The 17709-nt window shown below is 43.7% G+C and overlaps 1 protein-coding gene across 2 annotated transcripts in view; it reads left to right on the forward strand.

The window, feature by feature from the left end:
- The window catches only part of EIF2B3 (eukaryotic translation initiation factor 2B, subunit 3 gamma, 58kDa), a 104207-nt gene that overhangs the window by 82876 nt on the left and 3622 nt on the right, over positions 1 to 17709 (forward strand). Inside the window, exon 10 of one of the 2 annotated variants that reach the window (XM_010006558.1) lies at positions 9130 to 9233. In XM_010006558.1, the coding sequence (XP_010004860.1) occupies positions 9130 to 9233 (104 nt within the window). Of the gene's footprint in view, positions 1 to 9129; positions 9389 to 17709 lie in introns of those variants that run through there. The other variant, XM_010006559.1, reaches the window with a different exon arrangement.

A 17709-nucleotide genomic window follows, 5' to 3' on the forward strand; every position in this document is an offset into this window, starting at 1 on the left:
GAGCATTACAAATAATATTAACAGGAAAAGCATGTTGAATCCTTTATTCCATCCCTGCAGATAAAAATTTCGAAATGTCGTGTTTGTTAGTAAAACTATCTCAGTGTGTACACTTCCTGAAAGGAGCTTGGCCATTTTGTCCTGTGTGCAATATGTCCTTCTTCCTTGGTTGTGGAAAATGAATGTTTCCCTGGGAAAGCTTCAAGAGATGGGACTGTAGTATGGAAAAAAAACCCCAAACATGTGACCTCTGGACTACTTAGAGGGTAGTTGAGGAAGCAAGCCTGAAAAGCTGGGAAAAATACTGAGTCCACAGTAAGCAGTGCTTTGCAATGGTCTTGTTGACATGCTGGTTGGGAGTCAATACCATAGGAGCTCTGTGGCAGATTTAGTCTCTAAAATGAAGTATTTTGCTGCTTTTCTTTTTTTTTCAAGGAATCTTAGGAAAGCAACATGCTTCAAATTGTTTTTGTGGAAATCATAAATAGGCTGCTCTGAATATGAGAGGGGGTGACAGCAAATGGCTCAAGATTTGCATCAAGATTTCACCTCCACAGCTAGGAAGTACCAGATCTTCACAGAGTAACTAAGGAGGCTCTATTTGTCTTATGAATCATTTAATGAGAAAAATTGTTCTTTGGGGATGATTACTTTTGGACAAAGTAAAAGATAAATTAAATGTCAGGTGATTTGCCTGGCACACACCAGAGAATTTAGGCAGTACTTGCTGAGTTGAACTCAGCAGCTGTTGACTTTAGAAGATGGTTATCATCTTTGAAATCAATGGATCATTTGAGGTCTATCAAGCATGTTGGAAAGCTGTTCCAGTGTTCATTTTAGTCTCCTTAACTCTTTCCATTTTTAATATATAGACACACACCTTAGTATCCCAAACTGGGAATAGCAGTGGGAGAAGGAAAAGATTCCTTTCAGTTTCTAGCAGACAGTTGCCAGATGGCCTGATGCAGTGGGCAGTAGCAGTTCAGGAACTGTAAGACTGAGATTGAAGATGGGACTTGGGTTCTTGTGTGTTTGCAGGGGCAGGAAGTATTGAACAATATAATCTTGTCTCCTTGTTGTGTTAGTAAAGCTTATAGCATGTTATTGGAATGACATAAAAACATCCTACTCAATGAGAAGTGGTGAAATTCCCCATATGACACACTGCTAAGGTAAGCAAAAGAAAGGGAAGAGGTTAAAAAGGCAAGCAGTTATGTTTTGGGTCAGGCTGCACATGATGGCAGCAAACTGCAGAGTGTTTCAGCATCAGGGAACTTGGAATGTAAGGGAGGTGACGCCAAGCACTGTGGGTTACAAAAACTTGCAGGGAGGTGACATGAACATTGAGGACAGAGGGAAAGTTAGACAAGTCCCACAGGGAGATGCAGGAAACCTTGGGGAGTTCAGAATCCTTCGGCAAATAGAATATGATGGATTAAAAATGTGTATGAAAAACTAAAGTATCCAGATTTGTGGTGGAAGGACTAGAAGCAAAACCTTATGGCAGGCAAAGCTAGCATCTTCCCTGTTTGGTCATATGAAGCCAGTAAGATAAGATAGCTGTTGGATTTTGTTAAAGGTGTTCTAGCTACCTGCAGGAAAGTAGATAGCACAGATGCTGTAATGTTACTCATTGAGGGGACTGGAGAGAGACCACGTGTGACTGGTTAAGGGCTACTCTAGTTTACCACATGTCTCCAATTTATTGCTACTTTCTATGAGAAAATGTACAAAGGAAGAAAACAACAAGCAAGCCGAGCGGGATTGACTACTAACTGCAGATTGATTGTGAAGTTTATTGGTTGTTTCCTCAATAGTGCCAAATCAGCACCTGATGTAGAAACAGTCAGCAGTTTGAAGAAAGTTCTAATTAAAACCAGGATGGAATTGAGCATTTATAGGGGTTCAGCACATAAGTGGTCTTTTTCCCCTTGGATAATGGCAGTACAAAGGCATGATCCTATTGCCAAGGCAACATTTGTTGAAATAGTAAAATATGTTTTACAGTACATTCCCTCATGAGAAGGAATGAGGACATGAAGTTGTTTTCCAGCACCATAGCTTGTTTGCAGTTTTGAATAGCTATTAGAGAAAGCACATGAAAAGTGAGAACTTGATTCAGAAAAGGCACATGCTCAGCTTAATTATATGTATATAGTGTGTATGTGGATAAAGTCTATCATGGGTATGGATAAGGATGAACATATGAAGAAAGCGAGGCAAAAAGGGCTCTTGTTTCTCTTGATTATGTAGCAATTACATTCTGTCCTTTCTGCCACACTACTTGGTTTTATACTGTAAATTTTTTGGTCAGGGACCATAATTTTCATTCTAAGATTTAATTCGATGCACATGCTATAAAAGATACTGAACAGAGACAACCTCTGGCTGACAGTTTGTTTTCAGGAAGGTAAATTGGAGAGGGCAAACTAGGAAATGAGTGAGCAGAAAGCAGCTGAGCTACTTGAGGGCTAGTTTTCAGTGCCTTTCAACTGAAGTCAAGTTCTGCTATATCTAATATATTTAGGATATTTCTCATATAGTATCTGTTATCTTGTGAATGTCTGTACCATTATTACTAGCAGATTCTCAAAGGAAGGGTTTCTTCTGGCTAGCTTCCTGGTACATCAGTCTGTCTTAAATAAATCACCTGGTCTTTAATCTCAGATACAAATGTTTCCCTGATAGTGCAGGAAGCTCTTCCCAATTTTCCAAACATCTTGTACATCAAATGTTGAACTTAAGGCACAGATCAGCTCTGAAAAGTGGCATTTTAAAACATATCCTCTCATTCTGCAGATCTGCTTCTTCAGGTGGCTGCAGTTAAGTCTGACTGCAGAGCTATAAAAAAGCTTCTGCCTCCTGCTAAACACATGGGTCTAATTGAAGAGGGGTATTGAGATTTTTCACAAGCAACTGGCTGCTGTTGGGTTTGGGTGGGAATCTGGATCTTAGTGTCTCCAGTGCTTTTGAAAACCTTCCCCAACCCAGGTATGGAAAAGGAAGCAATTTTCATATTGTGCCAGGATTGTGCATGTACATTCCAAAGGGGACTGGGGGGTTGAACAGGTTCTACTTGGCTCTAAGAATTCAAGCTTAATTTGTAAGGGTGACATTTAGAAAATCCTTTTCCTTGCCAATCTAGCCCTGTGATATGGAACCTGATTTAATGTATGGAGGGCTACAGCTCTCAACCCAGAATTACCCTTGAAAAACCCCAGAGAAAGTCTTTCTACTGTGTGTGCCAGCTAGTGAGCAAGTAGGGAAAACCCAAAGATAGAGTGAATGTATGATTTTTCTGCTTTGCTACCTTAACATAGACATCAATAGCTTTTCCTAGGCATCAGTTGAGTGTCTATAAAATCGTGTAGGATGTGGCCCTCCCACTCTGCAAAATAGAGTCCACAAGGAGGTCGGTTTTCCTGCATGTGGGGTTTCCTGGTGTAAAACTCCTTGCAGGGTGTACATTCACTGAAGTGTGCAAAACTGAGCTTGTAGTTACATAAAAGCCCACCAATTTGTTTGTTCCAAGATCAGCTGGATTGAACTGAAGTTTCAGAGGTGAGACACAACCTTCCAGGCGACTTCCCCCAGCAGCCTCTGTTTCACTTAATAAAACACATCAAGGTAGGTTTGAGGCAATCCTTTAAGGTCAGTTGAACTTTCACTGGAAAATACGAGTGCTGGCAAGTATATGTAATATGTAATACAAAATGTTTAGGGTGTGGGGAAAAAGTGTAAGGGAGCCATACCACAGTGATGAGCTTGGCTAGAAAAGAGACATGAAACAAGTTCCTTAGCGAAAACACCCTCAGAGACGGGTGAAGAATTTAGGGGGGTTGGTAGAATGTTTTTGTTACCCCCAAGGGAAAAAACAGGAGATCAAAGCCCAAATTCACTTAAGAATGCTTGCTTTGAAATGTATCTATAAATTACAGCATGTACTGCTGGCATCTATTGTAGTCTTTGGTATTTACTTGAGTGTATAACGTGAGATTCACAGTGCCCTGCTTGTTAGTGTGTAAAAGCGTGTGGGTGTAAAAATGTGTTGGTGTGTAAAGGCTGTCGGTGAAGGCAACGTTGCAGACTCTCAAGCTCCCTAGTAGTGTTTTTGCCTCTTCCCTGTTTTCCCATGGTCTTTGTGCCTCATCCCTGTGTGTGCCAGCCACCACCTCACTCGCTAACGGGCGATTCCTTGAGGGGTTGCTGGTAGGTTTTAGAGTTCTACCTGTCTCCTTGCCACCTCTCAGCATTATTAAGGTGTCTGTTGTGGCTGTTAGGGCAGAATGGGATGTTGCTCCCAGGGGAATCCACAGCTGTTACCCCTCAGTCAGCAAAGTAGCTGCTGAGGCATGTCACCCTTTGCTTTTAACTCCTGAATCAGTCTTTCTGTTTCAGAGCTCATCTGGAGGAGCAAGAGACCTGACATCTTGGCATGGCAGAGCATTACCAAAAGGCTGTCCTAAGCTTTGTGCTCTAGGCTCTTTCTTCCTTGTGAGTGTATAGTTTTAAGCATTGCATTTTAGACACCTCATTTGCTTTGCTGCCCAACAGAGATTATGTCAGGGTTTTGGCACAATTGGATTAAACTAGCAGACCTGGATAGCTTCCATTGGCATTTCAAGAGATTTGCTGTAAGGCAAACCTGTGACATTCATACCTTCCTAAGCTTGCACAACCAGGGTGAGAGCTGCAGTTGAGGTCTTGACCTCAGTTACTTAAGCCCCTTTCTCCCAGGAGCGTTCATCACTTTAATCACAGAGTCCTAAATAATCAGTGGGTAGCCTGTAATTAGGGGGTTGTGTCTTGGACTCCTGCAGTCTGCTCCCGGTGTGCTGAGCGCTGCGTATTTTAATTTCCCATTCCCCCAAAGGATGTTTGATCTCAGATTTACACTTTAGAAAATTAAGAAGGGTATGGCACCTCAGTCCTCTGGCAATCTTCCTGCTTTCAGTGGTAGGTGCCTTGCTTTCCTGAAGTATTGCAGCGCTGCAGCAATTGACACACTTGATTTAAGAGTTTGATTTATAGACTGATACTCGGGCTGAAAGTCAGCAGTTCCAGGGCTGCGTAAATCAGCCTGTCCCTGGGACTAATACTTCCTTCTTTATAATTTCGACAGGAGATGGAATTCTTTCTCGATTCTTTACGTTTCTTTCAGATGTAATCGACCACCCTGTCCTTTGGTTTAAAGCTATGTGACTTTGCCACAAATAGAGGGAGGGGAAAGTAAGCTGAGTCCAGGAATTGCTGTGCTATAAAAGCTCCATATTGTACGCTCTTGGACTTTGCTTTCTCCCAGCTTCCTTCAAGCCCACACAAGAGATGGACTTGAGGTTTTTTTGGCTTTCTTCCCCTCCCCCCTCCCTCCATACATACGCTGACCTTTTAGAAAAATAAATAAAAGATAAAGAAGGACCTGGAATGTTGCAGAATGTGTGTACATTTTGCTCTCTGTTGTTTTCTGCTGGGATTAGTTGTTTACAATGGGGGAGAGAGGGAGGGCAGAGGAAGGGAGGTCTGTGGCCTTAACTGAAATTAGTGGCATTTCAGAGTGATCTTGTTAGGTGGTCTGCAGTTTAAAGACCTAAATCCTTGTAATCCCCCCATGCCTCCTTGGCCACTACTCCTTTTGCTCTTGTTGTCTCACTTTCAAAAAAAATCCCACCCCAAAGTCAGCCTCTCTGTCTCTCAGATGCAGACACATAACATACGCAGATGCACGCGTGCACAGACACAGACGTACATGCACACTCTCTCATATGCTTCCATTTGCACACTGTACCTGTATAACAAATTAATGTCTTAGCTACATCTGTTCCCACTACAGGACTGGGCTTGTAAAATGCTCTCTCTAGAATGCAGACACACACTGAATATTTTTATTTATTCTCTGAAAAACACCCAGCTGCCAGAGTTTCAGTTTGTGATTACACTTAAAACAAATTCAAATTGAAATTTCAGCCATAAATCAAATGCTCCAAATTAGTTCCTCTTGTGGGTTTGAACATGCTCTTTGGATTTTAAGGTCAGAAGATATCCGTTTTCACCGTGCTGAAAAGTTTAAAAATATACTACATTTTCAGGGAAAAAAAGAAAATATGGTTCTTATTATAAAGCAGTACATCAGATGTGTGTGTATGCACACACAGGAGTGTCGACAAAGCTGGATGCTGTTGGAGCACCTTTGAGGACTAATACCACCTAATAATGAAGCAAGGGAGGAACTGTGGTGGCTGTTTAGCCAAGGAGCATACAGCAGAGTGCCCTGAGATGGGATATTTACCCTGCAAGAGAATAGAAGTTTATTCCTTACTCTTCAACTTAAAAAAATAGTAAAAATTAAATAAACACACAAAATACTTCTCTTGGCAGGCTTTATAGCATACTTTTTCTTTTTTTCTTTTCTTTTTTTTTTAAAGGCATTTACAAGTGGTTTCAAAATGGCTGTGTTACATCTGTCAGCGGGTGAAGGGAACACCCACAAATTGTGTTTTTATCTCTTGAAGTTTTGTTCCACTTGAGCAATAAAAGCCGGATTTGCTGCTGGTTTGTGTGATAGGGGAAATCTGAGCATTGAGTATGGTTTTAAAACTTCTGCAGTTGGTTGGGTTTATAAGTTTTAAGAAACTCGTGGGGTGGTGAAGTTCTTGGGTTTTGTTTTACGCTGGCACAAGGGAAGGTTTGGTTTGCAAGCACCTGGCACAGACAAGTTCATCTTGGTTCCCTGGCCTGTCCCTCCCAACAAATGGTTTGGCAGGAACCCCCCTTATCTTTGATGTTAATGTCATCAGCACTTTCTTGGTTGCAATGCTATTCTTTCTCCGGGAGTTGAAAAACTATCCCCAAGCAGACTGAACACACATCCAGTATTCTGCAGCCTGAACTCCAGACCAACAGCTTAAATCCCTTCTCCGCTGGGGAATATCCTCCTCCACGAGGATAATTCTGAGAGGTGTAGCGTACTCAGGGCTGCTCTCATGCTCAGAAGTGATAGATGGTGGGAACCTAAAAGTTTGCAGGGGAAAGCTCTCATCTGACTGGCTCGAAGTGACGAAGGAGGAGGTCTTTTGGAGCATGCATTTTGGACAGGAGTCATTTCAGTGGGAAATGATCAACCTCTCCCGTTGCCTTAACTAGGCCTGCTGAAAACCAAGTCAGGATAGCAGTGGTGGGCAGTCCTCCCTCCACCAACTCATTCCCTAGCCCAGCTGCAGATGCCAAGCACTGTGTCTCTGGGTGACCGCTGTTGTGCCAGGCGGTGGCCTGAGAGGCTGCGCGGGCACGCGGGGCTATTGGGAGGGAAGCAGCTCGTGACAGTGCGAGAGCAAAGGCAGGCAGGGGTCTGCTGTGTATCCTTGCCGCTTTTTATCTTATTAACATGTTAGTAAAAACCCTGCCAAGGCAACCTGAGCTGGTTACTTGTAGCATAATTGCTCATATTGCCTCCTTATAGGTCAGAGAAGGGGGGGAGCTTAAGTGAGTTAAAAGAATAATTGTTCAGAGGGGACAGTCTGTTCAAGGGAGGTCGTAACTGCTAACCACTGTGGCTGAGGTCCAGTTTTATTGCTTTTACTCCTGCAAAATTAATGCTGGTTTTGTGGGGCAGATGGTTTCTGCTCTGACTCACTCAAGCAACAGAATTGTAATATTGTTTAATGGCAAATTCTGTATACTAGATAATGGTGATGTGTGAGCAGGAAAATACTATGAATTAATTTTAGGACCAGCAGTCTGGAGTGAAGATTGATGTTCTTGTCTTCTCCTGAGGACCACAGCCTGCTAGCTCTCCATTCAATAGAGAACTGAGGTTCAGGACTTTGACCTCATACCAAAACTCCCCCTATACTGTTCATTCATGCTCCAGAGATCAGCTGTTCAAGCAAGAATAGGAAGAGTATCTGCAATTGTTTTACTTAATATTAGCATAAATACTGGGGAGAAGATACAAAATGCTTTGGTTCGCTGTGGATTAGTAATGGGGCAGCACATTGCCTGCATCTCTCTGGGTTTTTGTATCTCACTTATACTTTCCTCCCAACCAGCTGGTTTTGATGTATGTTAGACTTAGTATTTTCAGACACTTCTTAGCAGAGTGTCTTAAAATTTTCTGACCTTCAATGATTTCTACCTTTCTATGCACATCTGAAAATCAGGACACAAATAATTTGCATCATAGCTATTTTTTTTTCCCCTCTGTAGCTTTGAAAGAAATTGCATTTAATATCATTTAACACTACTCATGATGCTGAATGAACAGCATTTCAGGACACATCATGGATATTAGTAAATATTCACAACTTCCATTTTACTGCATGGAGGGGCTCAGACCAGTGCAGTAACACAGCATCTCTTGGCAGAAGTGTTATGAAGCCAGCACTTGGACTCAACTTCTTTCCTGTCTGGACAACCGATCAGCAAATTTGAAAGCTGGTTATCAAATACATTGATAAAGAAGGGGTCTTTTGCTGAATTTCCCTGCTATGTAGCAATTCAGACTTTGTGGTGTCAGAGGCTACATACCTGTGAAGATATCCAAGGCAGGCAGAACAGGTCCACTGTGGGTTTCATTGGTTTAGTTCTGCAGAAAAATCATGTTTGGGTGTTTGAATGTAACATGAAAAAAGCCAGCCCCCTCTCACCACCGTTTCTTAATGCCTGTCAAACTGGAACATACAAAACTTCTCAGCAAATTTCACAGGGAAGGACTAGGCTGCTGCTTGTTTTTAACTGGGAAGCTGAGGAGAGAAACTATCCCCACAGTTACCCAGACAGTCTGTGGAAATGCGGAGACTTGATCCAGGTCCCAAGTCCCTGGCCGCTGTCCTGTCCATAAAATCCTCTGGCAAGATTTGTTCTGTTAAGAAAAGGTAGAGGAAAGCTGCTCTAACAGGAGGTAAAAAATGGGGGTTTGCAAACCCTTTCTGACCACTGGCGTTTCAGTTTTTCTAGCAACTGGGTGTGAGGATCAGGAGAAGAAAAGTGGATTTTTTGAGAAAAGGTCAGAACTTAACGTACTTACAGTATCATGTCACAGGCTCATTGGATATTGCAGTGGGTACCTTTGTTTTGTACTTTGTTTTGCCATTTAAAATTATTTTCTTACTTCACTTTGTGTTTATGTTGTAGGTGCTGTCTTCAGGGCAGTGTTATTTGTCATAACGCCGTGATAGAGAAGGGTGCAGACATCAAAGACTGTTTGATAGGAAGTGATCAGAAGCTGGAAACCAAAGGTAAGTAGAGGAGCTGTATTTATAGAGCATTTGTAATAATTTTCAAAATTTCTTCCTTGACTTCTGCTTCTTCATGAAGTGCCAGTAACAGTGGTAGTTCTACAGCATGGTGTCCTATAATATTAGGATTTGTTTTTCGTGGAAAGTACAGCTTCTTGGCATAAGAATAGCTCAGGGACTTGCTTCTCTGAAGTTGGCAGAAATGCTCTGTTGTTGTTACAAACAAGATTGGGTGCTGAGACAGTCTTTTCTTAGAGACCGCAAGATCAGCCTGAAGTTGTCCTCAGCAGAAAGAGAGCAGTTACTTTGACTAGTAAACTTTGTGAGGATCAGGGGCAATGTAAGCAAATTACTGATCACAGAGATCATTCTCTTTGTAGATGCTACCAAACCATGCTGCTCCCATTCACTTTGTTCCAAGCTTGAGGCAAAATATTGTACTAGGAGCTGCTGTGCTCAACGCTAAATATGAGAGTGGCTACATTCAGATCTGCTTTCCTGCTATGAAATGCTATTTTGGGGCTTCAGAGAGGTTACAACTGCCCCCACGTGGCCCTCATCTGGGGCAAAGTTAAGCCATCTAGTGTAAGTGTGTGAGGGCTCCTCAGTGGTAACCGCCTGAGTGGAACTGTTGATTTCCTGCTCTAAGAGATAATGTGCAGGAAATGGGTGTCTCAGTGACTGCATCCCAAGCAGAGGGCTTTTTAATGAATATTTATAGTTGGGGTTTGGCAGATCCCTGCTCTAGGGTGTGGACTAAGGACAAAAGTGAGTTCCTTTGCAGGCTCCATGTGAAGCTATTTATTCAGATCAGGATTTGTTTGCTTGCTTTGTCTTTATGGGTGGATTCCCAATTGTAAATGTCCTGACACAGAGCAGGGTTTGCACCTAATGTAGTATAATGTAACCTATTGTCAGCTATGCATATGGCAAATTTTCCTTTAAATTGCAACTGAAACTAAAAAAGACTTATGAAAACAAAGTATTGATCTTGTAGTCGCAAGTCTTGGATACTGTAGGAAACACCCAGTGAGTGTTGTGTGCCCTGTGGTCTCGGTCCCTGCAATAGCAGAGTCGGTGCCTATTCATGGCTTTGCCCATCACATCAGTCTGAATCAGTTGCCTGTTGGGTTTTGTTGCCCTTCTGTCACTGAAGATGTGCAATATTCATGATGCTGCATCTGAGTCTTCCCCTGAGCATGGAGTCATAGAATCATTTAGGTTGGAAAAGACCTGAAAGATCTAAACAATCATTGAGTCCAACCATAAAACTGCCACGTCCATGGACTAAATCATGTCCTTAACTGCTACAGCTACACATCTGGATGAATCACCAGGAGAGTCGAATCAGGTCATGTTTGGTTGTTAACCTGTGGCATGAGCTATGAGGAGGTGGAGTGTAGGTTTAGCTAGTGTTTTAGGAAATAAGAATGTTTGATTTCTACAGTAGATTATATCAAATAAAAGTATCACCCTTTGACCTCGCTCACATCTGCTTCAGTAGTCTCTTCCAGGGTGCAGGTCCTAGTCTGGTTCATTTTAGTATGGAAACTGTTCTTTATTGTCCTTGACATGCTTGAATATTTTTCAGGCTCTGTAGACTTATTTGCAGGGAGAGTAATGGAGCTGTAACCTGTGGTTCATTTGCCTGTTCTTGTAGAGTCTACTGTTAACCTCTCCAAAGCTTAAACCCCCTTCTTAATGAGTCTGTGGGTCCTCTAGTTAAACTGTTCAAAACCGTATTATTGATGTTAGCAAAGACACCTTCAGGTAGATCATGAATACACCATTATGCTGAGCAAGAAAAAAATAATAAAGCCTCAGTTCATTTCCCTGCCTCAGTTTCCTAACCATTCTGGAATTTCTTTGGGCTGGGGGTCAGGTTCTCCTCAGTGGTCTGGGATCTGTCTGTGAAGTTCATGACTTATTTCCTGAACTGTGGAGTCTTTCCAGCCCGGCGTGTCTCTTCTGACCTTGACTGGTCCCGGAGTAAACTGGGCCCTCTCTTTTTGGCTGTGAAAGCATGCCATGACTTCCCTTCCCCTGCCCAAGACTTCCTGTATGTTGTGCCAAGCTTTTGGTGTGGCCCTGTAAGTCTGTTTCCATATTCCCTCTTTCATCAAGCTTTTGGCTGTGTTGTTCTGTTTGGTGATTTTTCCTTCTTCAAACTCCAGCCTCTATGGCCAGGTTAAAAAAAAAAACTAGTTCTCTTGGGTTGGAGCCATCTTTTGTTGCAACCTGATCACACTTCAGCAGACGTAAGCAGTAGCAGCTGGCTGCTGACCCCAGTCTGGGAGTTACATGCTAGAAACCTCCTCAGCAAAGCTGCATATACACCTTCCCAGAAACATGAAAAAAATAAAAATACAACAGTCTCTTATTCCAAAGCATCAGCCAGGATTCATCAAAGGTAGAAATGTCCCTGAATCATCCTACACAGCCCCAGGCAAATCCCACAGTTGACTTTGCTGCAGAACTGGCTAGTGCTCCTTGTTCTGCCATGTGAGTCCTGGCCCCACTGCACGGGTGCCTCAGGGTACAAGAGCTCTTTGAGCCAGTGGTGCACTGACCTCCTTTCATCAAATGAACTCCAGTTCCACACAAGGAGCATGGCAGGAGAACAGCTACCACAAATGATAGGCAAACGTAACTCAGACAAGCTCTCATCCTTTTCCTTCTGTGAAAGAATATGGGCATATTTAGGGTGGTCCAAATGGTACAGCTGGGAGTAATGGGATTGAATTAAAATCAATTTAGGTTGGCTATCTGGAACGTTTTCCTAATGATGTGGTCTGGTAGGCTGTGGGATAATCTCCCTGGGGACATGGTGGGAGACCTCATCACTTAATAATGGGCTTGGCAAAGCTCTGGACACCTAAATACAGGGAACACTCCAGCAGTGGTTACTGGGGTAGATCAGATGCAGCCTAATACTTTCAACCTGAAAAGAAGGTTAGAGACACAGGGGGGCTGGGTAACTACCAGCCATGACATCCCAGTCCTGTGTTGACTTCAGCTCTATCACAGCACTGGAAAGAGATGGTACTTTTAAGTGCCTCTTAAAGTGAAGGTATGGAGTTTTATTAAGCTTCTGGATTTGCAAGCCATGTCTCCTGAGAGCCATACTATTCTCTTCCTACTGTTTTTATGACCATGCTTAGGAAGCATCCACTTTCCTTCCTCTTTGATACTTGAAGGAATTTGCTAGCAGAGAATTAACAGATGGGCTTTGTGAAAGCTATCTCACGCAGGTAGCAGTTTGAAAAACATGTTGGTACCTAAGAAAAAGGAGGCAATTATTAAAGGGATAGGAAATGGCAGGCAACAGTTCTGAAAGAACTTAATTGCACAGCGCATTCCGTTACTGTTTTGAAGCAGTTATTAGGATCATGCTCCAGCCTTTTTGATGAACCTATTTTTAAAGAGAAGCTCAAAAGCAGCTCATTGAAGTAGGACTACAGAGGGGGAGATCTGGTGATGGGCCAGTCGAGGAGTCAGGCGAGCCCTAGAGTGAGCGAGTTCAGTTCCCAAGGGAGTGTCTAGTTCAGATTCATCGGGGAGTACATTATACATCTGGTATAGGTTAGCCAGGAAGAGGCGTATACAGTAAAGTGGCTTAACCTTTATTCAAAGCAACACCAAGAACAGGGATGGTAAAGGCACACACAGAGGACAGAACTTAGGAAAATTGATACAAAATTCATCACTGTATCCCTCACCTTCATCTCTGTTGTCATTGAGGCAGGAATATTTTACGTGCATTGGAAAGTAAGGAGCCAATGTTGTTTGGGGACAGCTTGAGTCATTGCACACCCAAAAAGTGTGTTACAGCAGTGTTGGCACCACAAAGAAAGGGAAAAAATACCAGCAGCCAAGATGCTGATGTAATCTTAGCTTGGTATCCTGGTACATACTTAGTAGTAGCATTATCCCTATGACCAGGCTGTAGACTAAGACCTCACTGCTTGTTCCTTTGCAGTTTTGATGCCACCATATATTTTTATTTTCCTTGAGTCCATGACATAGTCAACACCCAGAATGAGTAGTGCTTGCTGAATGTGGGTGTTCTCCATATCCCTTATTTTCCTTTTTTTTGTGATTTTCAGTTTGTGTCTGAAACCTTAATTACTATACACAATGCAAAAGACAAGATCCTTCCTTTCTATGGCCTTCCTGCACCATTTGTCATCTTGATGCTTCACAGTTGTTAAAACCTCATTTGTGCCTCCTCAGTATGAACACGGTTGGGTTTTCCTCCTATTTTACAGAGACCTAAGAGACAGGGAGATACCAGTGATCTGCCTCTTCCTTTGGACTGGCTAGCTTAAGTGCTGAAGTTGCATGTTAGATATGGCATTTCCTAGCTATTACAGACATGACATTTTAGCCTTAGCATTTTCTTTGTACATGCTGGGAGGGAAGGTTCATTTCATTGGAAAAAAATCAAACAAACAAAACAAAAACAAACAAACAACCCCCCACCACAAAACCCCAGCAGTTTTATTATAGGGGATTATGTTGGTCCTTGCATGGAACATTAGCAGTGTCAGAAACTTGAATTCCATTGCATAGCTTTCTGCTGCTTCAGCTGATGGGACCAGATAGTAGTGGGTTATCTTCCCTAAAGGGAGCTGGATCTGCAATGGGACAAGAGACACTCTTTGCCAGGAGGTTTCACAGATGTCCATGGGTGTCAGCAGCCCTGAGATCTACTCCTGGTGCTGGCAGGAGAAGGTCTAGTTACTGTAGGCTTTGCTGCTCCTGCCCCCAGCATCAACCATTGGACCCCAACTGCATCACCTGTGTCCTACCTGATCCTGACTCCTGCTTCCCAGCTCCCTGCTATGGCTTTATCCCAGGACCAGGCTCATTCCATTCCCTTGATCTTTGTTTTTCCCTCTAGTCTTTGTCCCATGAAGATTCCTGGTTTCCTCTCATACTTGGTTATTCACAGACACACACTTGACTCCTCCTCTCATCTGACCATAGCTGTGATTTCCAGACCCCTTGCCTACCAGTCCCATGTTCCATTTCCCATCAGGCACTCAGGCTCTGACTGCTTTCAGTCAGACTCCATCCCATTCCATACCACTGTCATGCCCAGGCAGGATCATTCTGTGCCCAGGAGGGAAGCAGTTCTGTCCCAAGTGCTGCACTGGTCAGTAAAGCAGGGATAAAGGCATGAGGGAAGCCCTGCCTTCCTGCTGTGCTTCCAGAGTGCTCACTGCAGATGGAGTCTCTGAAGGTTTTAGCTGTTCTCCTGAGCACATGTGCAAACTGAGAGGTTGTTGGGTTGTTGGGTTTTTTTTTTTCCAGAGGCTTATCATGTAGCCAAAACTGTGTGGTTTCTCACAAGAACAGAAAAAGGCACATATCCAGTAAGGACTGGCTCCTGTTTCCGATCATTTTCCAAGTCCTGTTCCAAGCTTGGAGTCCTAGGACTTCTCAAGGAAACAGAATAAGATTGTTTTATTTTAATGAGGGCCAAAGAGCACATTTTTCTCAAATGTCATCCTCTGAAGGCAGGTACAGTTTAATAAACCTTCACATATAAATGGGTGACTGCTTATGAGGATGCTTCACCCCAGCCAAGATTTAGCAGGGATAGGGTCAGGAAGGAACTGAGGAACTTTGTGATGCTCTCACTGCATTCAAATAGGAGTGAGCATCTGCACTTGCAAGATGCTAAGTACCTCCTGGTGAAGTCTTTGGGAACTGAAAACACTTAGCAGGACACAAGGTGGGGATCAGAAAGCATGCTGCAGTGCAGATGGGGGTTATGAAAGCTCGTGAGGAACAGACACAGACTAAACAGTGCACACATGTATATTGTGCACTGGGGTGCAGGATGAGCTGGAGATGATACAGGAATGGTGTAAATTTATAGCAAAATGGAGAGGTCCTTAAGATTTGCTCTCTAAAGTAGTTTAACTACTGAGTGTTCCGTGACAAAGAAATTGTTGGCAGTTAAAACAGGCATCTCTTACATAGTTATCATTTTTGTTTCAGTGACTATGCAGTGACTACATTTCTAACTGATCCTAATAAGCCTCTTTTCCAAGTTGTATAAAAATGGTTTATGAGTTCTGGCCTTAGGAGTGGCATGAAACTTCCCTAGAATATCCGTCCAGTGACTCTTTGTCCTCCCCTCTACTGCTGCGGACTGTCACACTTGTGCACACTGTCATTCCCAGCCGCAGAAATTCAGGCTTCCTGAGTGAGCGGGTTAAATGAGCTGCCACATTCGCAGCATGTTGATTGTGAACTCTTCCCATAAGGCAGCAGTTCGTAACCTTGTGGAAATATTTTTACATGCTCCATGCAGAGAAAATAACCACTTGTGCTCCACTAGAGCTCAGCCACATGAAAGAGCCAGGAAGAACACCCCAATGGATGCTGAGAAAGGGACCTTCACTTGCATCCCATGCAGCAGGCAGCAGTTTCCAAGCAAATACAGCATCTCTGCCATCTTAGCAGGAAGTGTGGACAGTCTGTCAGACTGACATTCCTGAGACCCCAGCTTGCACTGGTTGTGAACTGTTGATACTGCATGGGAGCACATCAACAGGTACAATCCAGTCCCTGTCTTAAACACTTTGTTAGGACTCTTAGGAACAATTTTTACAAATGATTTTTGGAAGAATTTCTTCACTGGAAGGGTTATCAGGCATTGGAACAGGCTTCCCAGGGTAGTGGTGAAGTCACCATCCCTGGCAGTATTTAAGTCGTACAGACGTAGTACTGAGGGATATGGTTCCGTTCAGAACTTGTCGGTGTTAGGTTGATGGTTGGACTCTGTGATCTTTAAGGTCTTTTCCAACCTAGGTAATTCTGTGATTCTGTAACTCTGCCCCAATACTAGGACTCTTAAGTGTGATCCCCTCCCCAAGAAACTTGCGATCTTAGGCACATCCCCAGCTCCTGGTCTCCTTTTCCTTTGACTAACCTTTCTCCTAACACCCTGACTGATCACTTTCCCATACACCTCTCTTTCCAGTTCCTTCTCTCCCTCATCCATATGCTCCAAGCCACAGTAAATTAATCTCTTCTGGCACTGAGTTCAGTTTTACCTTTACTTTACACTCCCAAGATACGTCTATTTCTCAGATAGGTTTGAGGGGGTTATTACTGGTTAAACTGTGAGAAAAGCCTCAGCTGAACCAGGTGACCAGGCACTCTGTGGTAGTGGTTGCTGTGGATGGGTGTAAGGCAGGAGTGGGATCTCTATTGCCCACCTTTTCCAAGGGTTAGAGGCCCCAGCTGTGGGCCAGAGCTGATGTGCCTGAAGCTCCTTCCAGCTCTATTCCAAATGTCCCTGGGGTGAGTGGCACATCCCACCCCTGGGAGCAGCTGTGGCACCCAGCTCACAGGGATCATTGCTCTTGGAGACCTGCAGGCTCAGCTGACATGGTGCTTGAGAGAAATCTGTGAGATGCTTCTGGGCTTTGGGGCCACAGCGTGGTCATTCCTCATCTCCAGCGATCGCAGAAGTAAAGCGTGGCTGGGGAGAGAGCAGGCCTTGACTGGAAAGCCCCACTGCTCTGTAAACACAAACAAATCGGCCCCCATCACCTGCTTCCCTTCTTTATCTCTACATGTAATTTAAAACACCCTCCAGCCTCCCAAAGTCAAGCTTCAGCTGCTTCCCATCCCCTTAAGCCCCTTTAGTTCCTCTTCCCCCACCCCCCAACCTGGCTGCTTTTCCAGAGCCAACCATCGCTGCAGAGACAAGTTGCTCTTCTCTCCCACTCTCTGATCCTTTCTGTCCTGGGTGAATGTGGTAGGAACCACCCACAGCGTGTTTTCGTGCATGCGTTTCTGCAGCCACCCCTCCCCCCCGCCTAGTTTTTTAAGTTAAACTATCTCTTGCTTTAAAGAGAGCAAATACACAGCAGTGGCTTTCATCACTGCTGTATAATAGAGCAGTAATTCTGTGCCAGGGACTGTTTTCTATTTTATTTTAAAGGGTTTATAAAACAGTGTATGTAATTGAGTGAGTAAACTGAACGTTTTCTGGAGCCCCTGAGGGCTGGAACTTCGTGGTGGTCCTGGGCCTAGGCCCTAACCTTTTTTTTTTTTTCTTTTTCTTTTTTTTTTCCTCTCTTTTTTTTTTTTTTCCCCTTCCCTTTCCCCTCCTCCTTTACAACCCAGCATTGCCACCAGCAGCAGCAATCTGTCTGGGGCTAATTGAGCAAACAACAAGGAGATGCTTTCACATGGCTTTTAAAGGAATGCTCCGGCATCCCCTTTCTGTAAGCGGCTTGGCAGGAACCTGCCAGGAAGGCTGGGGAGCGCTGGGTCCCCGGCCCCCGGCCTGCTGGTGGGGTTTGTGCCGGGCTTCGCAGTCATTTCCGCCCTTCTGTTTATTTGCATTACAATTTGTTTTTAGTCAAGCACCAAAAGCTGTGGGGCTGCTCCCCAGCTCTCCTTGCCTTCTGCGTACGTTTTTAAGGGGCTAGTGGACAGTACGTGTAAA

Source organism: Chaetura pelagica, unplaced genomic scaffold, assembly GCF_000747805.2.
Source record: "Chaetura pelagica isolate M959 unplaced genomic scaffold, ChaPel_1.0 scaffold69, whole genome shotgun sequence".
Taxonomy (NCBI): domain Eukaryota; kingdom Metazoa; phylum Chordata; class Aves; order Apodiformes; family Apodidae; genus Chaetura; species Chaetura pelagica.